Here is a 12451-nt window from a genome sequence, read left to right on the forward strand (position 1 = left end):
TGAGAACACAAGAATCCAGTCTGATTTATTGGAGAGGAGGAAGATTCCATCTCTCTCACCTTTAAAACCCCATAAAGCAGTGCCATAATGTTGGCTGCATATCACTTATGAATATTTTGATGAATTTCAAATACAGAGATGACCCAAGCAGGGGAAACCTCTTCTAATCTCTTGAGTGAAAAAGCAGTGGTCTGATGAGCTCTGCAAACTCCTTGCTCAGGAACTGAGCAAACAATTTTAAATCTGCAACACTTGAAACGGGAGAGGCTATTTTCAGAATCCTATGAACACAAAGGAGAAGCAAGCAAAGGGGGAAATTTCTGGTCAGTCCATGCAGGCATTTATTTTCATAGGAAGTGCACAAGGCATAAGCAGATTAATTGCACTAATGAGTTACACTAATGTGAAAGTGGGTAACCCCAAAGGGCATTGGTAACCTCAGCTGCCTCTAGCAAGTTTACCTCACTGAAACTCAAGACATCATTTCAGTGTATTCTTGGTGATTACTCTTCCTATTAAACAACTGGTTTGTCGTCTTAGGGGACACACTGTATTTGGTGGCAGTTTCCAGATAAACCCACAGTGCAGCAGCAACAATCATGCAATTTGAATGCAAAATGGTTACAACAGTAAGCACCATTTCACAAGGAAATAATTCTCCCACTCTGTTGAAATGAGAATACTCCGGTGGAAAAATATCACTGAAACATGGGATTTAGCATGCAGATGCAATGGGTGCTTTGGAGCAAAATACCTTTTATTGTCTCAGGCATGAGATTAGCGGTGTAGGCTGGGAGCATTTATCTATTCCAGTTCCTCTTTGATCAATAAAGCTGTAGCAATTTATGAAAACAATGCCAGAAAGCATAGGGACAATAGTGATGCCTGGATAGGTGGAAGAAGCCTTCTTGAAACTGATTTTGATTCAATATAGTTTGCAAGAGAGCTATGGTGTTCAGTCAAGCCCATTATTGTGATTCCAAAGGAAGGCAGTAGTAGCAATGGTTATGCAACAACAATGGGACACAGTAAATGGAGTGAATATAGTAAACATTCATTTCAGCTCCAATTTCTTTTAGCACATGAAATAAAAGACAGCACTCAATGGACAACCAACTGATTATAGGAAAGGTTTGATAACCTTTCCTTGCTTATCACTGAAGATCTCCTATCTCCTGCACAAACTTATCATCAGTCATATTTGCAAAATAAAAGAATCTTAACTAAGGCCAAGAGTTCTGACCTTTCACTGCATGCTGTATGTTTGTGCTTTTAAGCCACTATTCTAAAATGGTGCATCACACTGGTTCCTTAAGGCAGTAAGATTACCATGGACAGAGGAAGGAATTTCACTCTATTCTGGAGCATAGGTTCTAGAGTCTCCACCAATGCAACAAGTACTATAATTTGCCTCTGAATTCATGCAGAAGCATGAGAAATATTACACACTACTTTCCTGCTTCCACAATACTAAGTCCACCAATAGCAGTCAGGGAGACAAAGAGAAATATAAAGAGCAGCACCACAATGACATCTGCACCCTATCTCAATCCATAGCAGCAGAGGGGTGTTCTCTGGAAAGGCCCATACTTCAATCATTGAAGGCTGGGTTTTGACAAAATATTTGTTTTCTAATACAAAACAATTGTCCAGAAAACTTTCGAGTATAGGACAAGCATGTCCATTTCTTCTATTCTCAAGCAGACCTCAGCTCTGCTCAGTTTAAAAATTATCCTGTAGACTTCTCATGTGGTATTTCCAAGTTTCCAAGTTCAAGTGGTGTTACACCCGATGGCCAAGAGGTATAGTCTTCTAGATCATCAATATGAACCATAGCGGTCCTAAGGTAGGAGGGAAAAGAGAAAAAGAGGAGGGGAGAAATCACTTAACAAATTGTCCAGAAACATGCTTGAAGATTTCTAGGCATTTAGCTGTAAAAACTAGTCCAAAGCTGATAAACAAAACTTAGTGCTTATGAGCCAGTCATACCAAAACCAAAGGTTTTACTAAATTATTAAGATCTGAACAGTGAGATGGTCCACAAAAAATATTGGAGAAGTCTATGTAATCCTCCCAGAATGTCAGAAAAAGATCAGCATGGGAATTTTAGCTTCATTATTGGACAATTCTTTGAATGTGCATGTTTACATAATTAACACAAAATAGAAAAACAGACTTGAACTCAAGGCTTGCACACCAGGCCTGAACTAAGCCCAAACCAGAATGGAATCTGGGTCACTATTCAAGAAAGTCCAAAGTGGTTCTTTTTGCCACATTATTAAGTACATAGGAAATATGAACCTTAATGTATCCACCAAACTTGTATGTTGAGTCTAATCAAAACTCCTGAATTTATGCACTAGCAACATGGTTTTGTGGGGGAAGATTCTTCACTTTAGTTTCTGTATTTTTATCCTTGAATTTCCTACTATTTTATATCTCATCAGCAAACTTGACTAGTCAGTCAACAATACAGAAAATATTAAGCGCTCTTGTTGGGTCTTGTCTTGGTGTCTATATACTATGTTTAAGTTTGTTTTCATATGATTATCCCTTTTGGAAAGTTCAGAAGTCTCTAAGGATTTATTTTACTGCATACTATATAAATACAGTTCAGATAGGGCTGTAAATCACATAAGTACAGTATTAGGAGATACATCTTGCTGTATTATCAATGCTTCTACTCAAAATCAATGTTTTAATATCACCTTATTTGCATACAGTGAAATCCAACTGGATCCATGTAGCTTTATAAAATTTGCAAATTCAAATTGACCATGAAAAAATGCAATACTTCTTAAAGTGAACTAATCAACTAGTTGTCTTGGAAGTACTTAGTGCTTTTATACCCCATTTGGCAGAATTAAACAATGTGATGTCCATGAGCATCAAGATGTGCATAAGGCTCCAGGACCCCTATTTTAAAACTGTCTTTTAAATTCTTCTCTTTCAAAAAAATATATAGGAAACAGGCGTGTTGAAATGTAAGTGGCCAGCCTCCAGCATTATCACTATTTTCAGTAACGTTTTGGATCTTACACTGGTGGTGAAAAATGGCAACTCTTGTTTAGAAGCATGTTCAACTGTCCAGAAAAATAATAATAATCTAGGCAGAGAAAGAACTGTAAGAAGGCAGAGGGGATGAAAGGAGCAATGTCACCCATTGTTTCATAACTGACTGTATTCTCCAATGGAACCCACAACATGCTTTCAAAATATAAAAGAGTTACCCAGTCTACACCATCATATGAGTTTCTTCAAATATTACATATGTTGTTCGTGTAAGCATATTCATTACACATTTAAAAGCTCTTCTAAAATTTGATAGTAAATAGATTGACTGGGACTCCTGTATGGTGCAGTGGTTAGACACTAGACTAGTACTGAGGAGACTGAGATTTTAATTCATCCACCACCTCAAAAACTCATCAGGTGATTATGGGCTAATCATTCTCTTTCAACCTAACTTACTACTTAACAAAATAAAATGAGGAAAAAGTCCAGTGTCATCTTGGTTGACACGGCATATAAGTATAATGAATAGCTTCCCCGCACTTCTCACCTGCAGCGAGTTCATCACACCGTTGGCCAGGACAGCCATCTTGCCAGCAACCGACTTTACTCCCTGCTTGAACTGAGCAATGTCAGCTGCCGGTAGTACATTTCCAATGGATACACCACCTGCAGGGAAGAAAAAAATATAAATATGAAGCCTGACAGATCTTTGCCAAATAAAGAATGACGCTTATGAGAGAGAACTTAACTGCTTGAACTCGCACATTTTTACAAGTCTTACTCTACTCACCACTCTGTACCAAACTGTCCTCAATATGGAACTGAGGGCAGCAAAGCTATGGTGTTAAGTTATGAATTATCACAGTGCAGTTCCAAAAGAATAATCCTTTTAGGGTTCTGATAGACATACCCAAATTTGCTGTTTCAGATTCTCCAAAAAGATCCACTGAACTAATGGCATTGCTTCCTGAGAGCTGCTGAAGTCGGGATCTGGCCTCATACTGGTGGAAATAAGGAAAAAAAAACTATTTAAAATTAATGGAAATAAAAAGATTTTTAAAAATAAGTGGCGGGGGGAGCTAATATTGATTAGGATGGTCAGAAATAGGCCTCTCTATGGGCAGGAAAGTCATAGAAAACCTACCTCAGCATCAACTTCTCGCCCAAAGAACATGTCAGATGAGATGGCTTTGGCACCTGCAAACTTCTGTCGAGCTTCGTTAGACTCTGATACCTTGCTCTCCGTTTCTCTTCTGCTGGTCGGTCTGCGAATAAGAGAAAAGCACTGAAATCTTTCACTGACTATAAATTTCAAGCAGATCCCTTCTACTCCCCATTCACACAGCTCTACGTTAGAGCAAAGGACAGTCTTCCCTTTACCTGTCACCAATGGGTCGGATGCTTGACACTGTGATGTCTGTCTCCTCTTCTCTTTTGTCAAGTCCCCAGGAAGGCATTTCTGTTTCCCATTGTGAACCAAAACCGTCCCCTAGTGAGAATGGATTATCTTTGTACCTAGGAACAAATGCAAGAAAGAAATCTGTGCAGGCCAGATAGAGAAATATTAACAGAATTAAAAACTCAGCAAAGCTCAGTCGTACTTGGGTGGTCCAGATGTGAAGCTTCCAGTATCTTCAAAGAGGCCCAGCTGAGACCTAGAGGACTTTACACTCGCTGGTGTTTCTTGTTCTATTACTTGCATCTCAGACAGGACGGAATGCGAAATGGAACTAGAAGAAACAATACAAAGTTAAAAGACCTGGCAGAACTCCACACTTCCAAATATTTCTTCAACACTAGAATTACCTTGGCATATATCACTTTCCACTCACTTAAAACAAACTGCTTTTGCCATTTGATGACAGTCCATCTAGTTTAAAGAGAGCCTTCTGGATATTTTCATGATCCTTTTTGTTTTCCCATCCTAAATCATTTAATAGCATTCATAAATTTGGTTGGTTCACTACTTAGGCCTAAGACAATTTGTCTATGAACAAATTAGAACATACTGCTCTCAACAATGAATCTTGAAGGACTCTAGTTCTTATTTCCATTTTTTGATAAAATTCCAACACTATTTGTTTTTCACCAATTACTAATACATAAATGTACAGGTCTGCTTAGCCTATGACAGCTAAGTTTACTGAACAGCCTTTGATAAGGTTGTGTCAAAGGTTTTTTTGAAAATCCAACTATACAATAGCAACAGAGTTCTTTTCAACTTGTTTGCCTGATGATACTCTAAAACAGGTACTGAGATCTTTAGGCCCATGAATTGGAGGTAGCCCACCACTCAAAATCCATAGTCCCAAATATAAATACATAGTCATGTGAAAAAGTACACCCTCTTTGAGTTCTGTGGTTTTATCTATCAGTACATAGTAAAGGTCATCTGGACCTTAGCAATTCTTAAAAATACAACTTCAGATTAACATCATGTAACATACTGCACCATGTCATCATTTATTTTACAAAAAGTAAAATGGAGAAACCATCTGTGAAAAATTAAATACACCTTATGATTCAATAACTTGTAGAACCACCTTTAGCAGCAAGTAACTTGAAGTAATCATTTTCTGTATGACTTTATCAGTCTTTCACATCATTGTGGAAGAATTTCACTCTTTACAACATTGTTCACTGAGGTTTGTGAGCATTTCTTTATACACAATTCTCTTGAGGTCCCGCCACAGTATAGGTTGAGGTCTGGACTTTTACTGGGCCACTGCAATACCATCTTATTTTTTTTCAGTCATTCTGTTGTGGAGTTGCTGTTGTTCTTGGGATCATTGCTGTATTGCATGACCCAATGTCAGCCCAGCTTTAGCTGTCAGACAGACGGCCTCATATTTGACTCTGGAATACTTTGGTATACAGAGAAGTTCATGGTCGACTAAATGACTGCAAGATGCCCAGGTCCTGTGGCTGCAAAACAAATCCAAATCATCACCCCTCCGTAATTGTGCTTAATGGTTGGTACAAGATGTTTGTGCTGATATGCTGTGTCTGGGTTTTGCCAAATGTGGCACTGAGCATTATGGCCAAACATTTCCACTTTGGTCTCATCTATCCAAAGGACAGTGTCCCAGAAGTCTTGTGATTTGTTCAGAAACAGTGGTGGCATAGCCTTTCGCCCTATATGAAGATGGCTGGCAAAGTCTTTTTAAAAATAACCTCCAAAAGAATTTTCTTTGTCGAATCCATGCAAAACTACTTTCAGAACTTGTTTTGCTCTGTGCTTAATTACTGACTACTATTGGTTTGCTTGCAACAGACCTTAAGATGACTGCTCCACGGTGTAAATTTCTCCAAACTCCCTTGAGTTTCTTGTTTAAATTATATTAGGGATTTCCAGTCTTCTTATAGTGAACTTAAATTGAGCGAAGGTATTTTTTTGCTGTCAATAATTTGACAACGTTTGTAAGAACTTTTAGGTAGATTCCATCAGAACATGATGATCTGTTTCAATGTCATGTCTCAAGCTGACCTACAATACTTTCCCTTGTTACTTCAACTGGCTTTAATGCTTCCAATCCTCTACCTAAGAAAATCCATACCAGGTCAGACAGTTTCCCTATATTTTCTGTACTGAAGACAGATGCAAAGGACTTGGCTCAATTTATCTGCAATATCTATATCTATATCTATATCCCTGAGAATCTCTTTTACTTTTTGGGTCCAGCTGTTTCATTGGCTGGTTTTCTGCTTCAAAAACATTCAAATAAGTTCTCAATTAAGTTCTTTATTGTGTTTTTTTTCTATGCATTTCTTTTTCTACACCATCTTTTATTTATTTATAAAATGTATAGGCTGCCCATCTTATCTCAAGGTAACTGGGCATCAGCAGCAGCATCCTTTATAATCTTTTATTACCCTTTTCTATTATAGTTTGTGCTTTATTTGTTAAAAAAGGCTTTCCTTAACTTGTACAGATTTCTGAACACTATTTGATTATCACATTAGCCTCTGGCTGACTTTTCTTACTGCAATTTCTTACTCCAAGGCCACAATATAAATCACTCCTATGAAGGGAGCTGAATATATACAGCATCCAAAGAACCTTTGGAAAGATCAAAAGCACAGGTCAGGCCTGCTGAGACTGCTAACAACTTCAGTCAGGCATGACACAGAAGGGGAGCCATGTTTTTATTTTCTAATAAAGTAAATTACCTTCTGGACACCAAGCCCATGCCTAGTCTTTCAGCCTGTTCACGCTTCTTCCCTTCTAAATTTTGAAGTTTCTTCTCCTCCTTCTTCCGGTCAATTTGAAGCTCTTGATAGGCCAATCTCATTGAGGCCACTCTGTGAGAAAGACACCACACAAGCATCACCAAACCACAGAGTTCAAATAGTTCCCCCATAGTGTACTGTATATATCATATCCCAGCCCAAGTTTTGAATAGAACTATGAGAACTGACAACAGACAAGCTGAAAAGTTCCATGATCCAGGCTCTATTCATGTGCAGGCACTGGCCATTATTTTATTTATTTATAAATTCTCAGGTCTGAATTGGGCATCAGCTCGTTTATGCTTCCTGAGTTCATTCTCCAGTTCAATCCCCTTGTGAGCTAATTTATGTGTATCCCAACTCAAGGATGCTGGATATAAGAGCCACTCACACAGATTCCTCTGCTTGCTTTCTGTACTCAGCTGCTTGTTGTTCTTTCAGCTTTTCTGCCATCTGGGCTTGCCGTTCAACTTCTGTAAAACTCTGACTGCTCACTTTTTGAGCTCCAAGACCTTTTTTGGCTCCCAGCTAAAGAAAAGGAAGCAGAAGAAAATGTGAAAGTCACTGAACCTGAAACATCAGAGGAATTTGCATGAATTATAGCAACCTATGCACGGGCACAATAGAAACCAAGATATCCATTTATCATTCCATTTCAGAATTACTTTATTACAGAAAGCAAAGATACAAAACAATGCCTTCAATTTTGCAAGCTTTGCTGTATGAACCAAAAGGGTGGTTTGGAGGGGCATCTATTATCTTTGCTCCAAGACTACACCATAAAGTCAAACACAAAACATAAATACATTAATTTCTAAGGTGAAATCATCTGCCCATGATAGTTAACCCACACTAAAAATAAATACAGGGTTACAGTAATCCCCCACATAGTATTACGAGGACTGTTTCAAACTATTGGTATGCAGAAAGGTTTCCAGAGAACTGGATAATGATGCTGTCCAGCAGGAGCTGAAGAAATGAAAGAGAAAAAGAACGAGGCAAATCTCCATTAGCTTATATAAAAAACAGACAGCATCCATGGCAGAAAAGGAAGTTCTCACAAAATGTCACTCGGAGGGACACAACTTTGTCAAAAAATGCAAGCAAGTGCATGCCATGGAAAGGCAAGGTATCTGACAACAAACTTACCCCCTTTTTTGTTCCACCTGCCTTCTTCTTTCCAATAAGGGAAGGCTTTATTTCTACAATAAAGGCAATCAATGAAGGATGAGCTTAAGCTGCGGTGAATACAAATACTTGTCACAATATTTCAAAACTTTTATGGTTAAAAGACTACCATGGCCAAGTGTCCTATAAACATTGTTAATATACCCAGCAGATCCAGCAGCAGCACACAGATTCAGTGTCAATATGACCAGCCATACCATGCAATTTCAAATTAGTAACCACTTGGGCCTCCCCTTCCAGGTGAGAAAGTGATAGAATTACAACACTAAGACATGGTGACTTTGGTAGGCAGTGAGCTCAGAAGTGTCGGTGGGAAAGACCCAGTAGAAACGAAGCATTGCTGTAAACTTAAAAGAGGCATATGTTGCAGGTTGCTCAGTAGTTTCCACACAACCAAAGCAAGGAGAATATAATTGTCTAAGTTATGCCATGTGTGTCCACTTAACTAACTGCCAAAATTCCAGAAGCAAAATGTAATCTAAAGTTCACTGCTAACTAAGAGCAATTCCTTCCATGTTGGGTTGAGATCTTAAAAGGTGCAAGACAGATAAACTTAGAGCTGGAAGCAGAACCACAGAAATGGAAGGCAAATAGTCCATACAGAGCCAGTTACCTCTGGCCGGAGCTGCCCCTTGTGGAGACAGACACATGGAAGCGTCTGAAGGAGAAAGAGACAGGCATGTATTGATTCTAAAAAGATGTTTAGATGAAGGTTGAGCGTACAAGTCTGACCTTCTGCAAGATATCCCACACAAGACTATACTGTGGTCTAGTAAATCGCCAGTATTGGAAATACTGAATAGACTCAAGAGATAAGCTAGGAATATTGTTAAAATGCATCCAAAACGAATGGATTTGGCTTTTTTGCAGATACCTACATTTTAAAAAAATATTTATTTTTCATATATACTTGTGTATAAGCAGGCCCTTGAAATTTAAACCAAAATACCATAAAAATGCAGGTCACCTTATCTGCAGGTGTCACATTTTGATGGTATTTTGGTTAAAATTTGAGGTATGGTTTATGTCCTTATGCGAGTATATACAATATGTTTCATATATTAGTTGATTGATAAATATACAAAATATATCACATATACTCACATGTAAAATGACATTTAAATCAAGATAGTGTGTTTAAAGGTTTTTTTTATTAGGAGTCAGTGCATCTTTCATATTCCTAAATGAAAAGAGCATGGATGTTATGGAAAGTTGTATTGTTTTTTTCCTAAAGATATTTACATCAAAGTGAAGAGAGCTTAAAAATAGAAATGAGGTGTAAATAATATCTAAGATCGTGACATTAGAGAATCAGGCCACAATCTGAATTAGTTGGACATTACTCTTGAAGAACAAGCCAAGGCCATATCAGCTTGCTACTACCTCAATCCTCAGTATTAGCTAAGGCTACAGAATCACAGTGATTTCAAATTTTAAGAAAATCCTTCTGACAGATAATTCATTTAACAGGGAATCAAACTTGACTCAGGCTGTTATAAACTCTTCAGAATTAAAATGTTTAAAAATAGAAGCTGGGTGGCTTCCTATTAAGAGATAATTATAGCCACCTCTGGACAGCGAGGGATTAGACCAATTCACATCTTAATGTTCCTTCCAATGATTCTACAGTTTCCAAAAAGATGAAATCTATGTTACTCAATTCCTACTATATTGCAATAAGCAGTTCAAAATGAGAACTATTCATCTTCTCAACCCAGTATAGCATCTGCAATAAATCTATGTCAGTGCAAATCATCTGAAGTGAAACCGATGATCGCTAGCAGCACCGTGCATTGAGGAAAACAGAGGCGCTATGTATACTTACCAAGGGAGCCTTTGGGAGAGGTGCTCAATAACTCAATGGATGGACCTTGGTCAGCCTCTACAGAATAAAAAAAAAATCCCTGAACTGTGATGGTCTAGAAGCACTACACATACTCCAAAGCGCCACAATTCCATGAAGAAACTACTGAAATAAACTGAAGAACTTATCAAAGAGACGCTTATTGCAAATGACTGATTCCGCGAAAACCAGCTTGAATCTATGCTTTATTGATACTCTTCTGATTGTAACTATAGCTTAATGTAACATGGAAATGGGGATACTGGGCTAATAGTTTCTAGCATATTCCTAGTTTTAACGCTCCTAGGCAGCTAAAAAAGGAAAGTAATTAGCAGAAAATAGCTGGCATGCTATTACAAGTTTGCTTATCTACAAATGTTGATCCTGTTTTCTCAACAATCTATAATTAAAACCATCTATTATCTCAGCCAGGTATATGAATACAGCCACCTATCAATTAATAGACATGATTCTTTCATATATCATACATTTATCCTGTTGAAATACAGAACTTCTAAATTATTCAAACAGGTAATACTCTTTAACTGAAAAAAATTCTCAGTTCAGAAAAACAAAAGCTACTACATTTATCACTGAACTGATTACAGAGTTTTGGTGTATCAAAATATAAAGCCTGCATGACATGGATTGTCTGCTGATCATCAAGCTTAATAGCAACCAAGGTTCATTTTACCCAGTGGAGATATTTAATATGGAAAAAGAAACTAAATATATGGCTTCTGTTTTGGTACTTACGTGGAACCCCATTATTTTCAGATGGCTTTGCTGGTTTCTCCAATTCTGATGTGGACTCTACTGTGCTCTGCTCCATCTTAGCCACATCCCAGTCACTACAAGCCTTAAAGAAAACAAATCAGTTCTTACAAAGGCTCAACAATGTTAATTTATAACTCAAACAAGATCTGCCCTAATAAGCCACATATTTCTCCCACATTGTAGAGAATGAATATTACTACTTTCTTAAAGATAGGTTCCATTCTAATGGAGTTGTCAGCCATCAATTATGATCCTATCGCAAAGAAAAAATATTCCAGCCATGCAGAATATACAGGAAGTTCTTGACTTAAAACAGTTCGCTTAGTGACCTTTGAAGTCGTAACAGCACAGAAAGAAGTGACTTATGACTCTTTTTTACACTTATGAGCGTTGCAGCATCCCATGGTCATGTGAGCAAAGCAGTCAGTTGGGAAGCCAGATTCAATTAGCAAGCATGTTACTAACATAGCAATGACATTGATTCACTTAACAACTGTGACAAGAAAGATTGTAAAATGGGAGAAATTTTACTTAATTGTCTCCCTTAACAACAAAAATTTTGGGCTCAATTGTGGTCACAAGTCGAGGATTATCTGTACTCCATTTCTGATACTAGCCAGCCAATCACTTCTAAGAAAGGGGATGACACAACATACATTGATTAGTCTAATGACATTATATTCGGTTTGAACGAAGAATACATATAAATTTTTGTTAAGAACTATTATCCAAATGGTTTGTATTTCAAAGAAAAAAATATAGGCTTGCACATAAAAGAATAGTGTAAAATTCCAGCTTCTTTAATGAGAGCAGCTCTTACAATCTTTACCTGATGGATTTGTCGGGACTTCAACTTACAGGATTTCTGACAATTTCAATACACCTGAAAGCCACCAGGTTGGGGAAAGCTTTGAAAAATATCAATAGTACTGTGTCCCGTACATAGCACTATCCTGATTCGCTACAAATTAATATATGATGGCAACTCAGAATTGCAATGAAAAAAAAATGAAGATGGCAACTTCTGACCAGACTGTCAATCCGAATGGTTCACCATAAACTAGTACTCAGTTAAAAGGTAGAGTATAGGTAGTGTTGGTAAACAACTATAACTAGGCCCCAGGAACTCATTCACTAAGTGATGTAATCATGCAGGAAAAAAGTATGACCATATCATATCACAACAGCAGAACCAGTCACAGTTAAGCAAATTCTGTATGGTTGTTAAGCATGACATCACAGGATCACAACAGTTTCTCCATTAACTTTATTTATCAGAAGCTGACACTAAAGGTTGAATATAGTGAACATGTGACTGGGCGATGCTGCAAGAGCCACAACTTCAAAGATTGGGTGTGAGTCTCCTTGTTCTCCCTGTCATAGCTTCAAATGGGTGCT

The 12451-nt window shown here is 37.7% G+C and overlaps 1 protein-coding gene across 2 annotated transcripts in view; it reads right to left on the reverse strand.

Moving 5' to 3' along the window:
* Positions 1-12451, reverse strand: part of ARFGAP2 (ARF GTPase activating protein 2) — a 16487-nt gene continuing 4036 nt past the window's right edge. The window contains exons 6-17 of one of the 2 annotated variants that reach the window (XM_026707877.2): positions 11033-11135; positions 10259-10315; positions 9047-9091; positions 8395-8447; positions 7637-7773; positions 7186-7317; positions 4617-4745; positions 4396-4530; positions 4160-4280; positions 3926-4016; positions 3563-3681; positions 1-1841 (exon numbers count right to left, since the gene is read on the reverse strand). In XM_026707877.2, the coding sequence (XP_026563662.1) occupies positions 1821-1841; positions 3563-3681; positions 3926-4016; positions 4160-4280; positions 4396-4530; positions 4617-4745; positions 7186-7317; positions 7637-7773; positions 8395-8447; positions 9047-9091; positions 10259-10315; positions 11033-11135 (1143 nt within the window). In that variant the 3' untranslated portion in view covers positions 1-1820. The remainder of the gene's footprint in view (positions 1842-3562; positions 3682-3925; positions 4017-4159; positions 4281-4395; positions 4531-4616; positions 4746-7185; positions 7318-7636; positions 7774-8394; positions 8448-9046; positions 9092-10258; positions 10316-11032; positions 11136-12451) is intronic. The other variant, XM_026707885.2, reaches the window with a different exon arrangement.

This window comes from Pseudonaja textilis, chromosome 1 (genome assembly GCF_049901715.1).
Source record: "Pseudonaja textilis isolate UNSWEBS1 chromosome 1, rPseTex1.2, whole genome shotgun sequence".
NCBI lineage: Eukaryota > Metazoa > Chordata > Lepidosauria > Squamata > Elapidae > Pseudonaja > Pseudonaja textilis.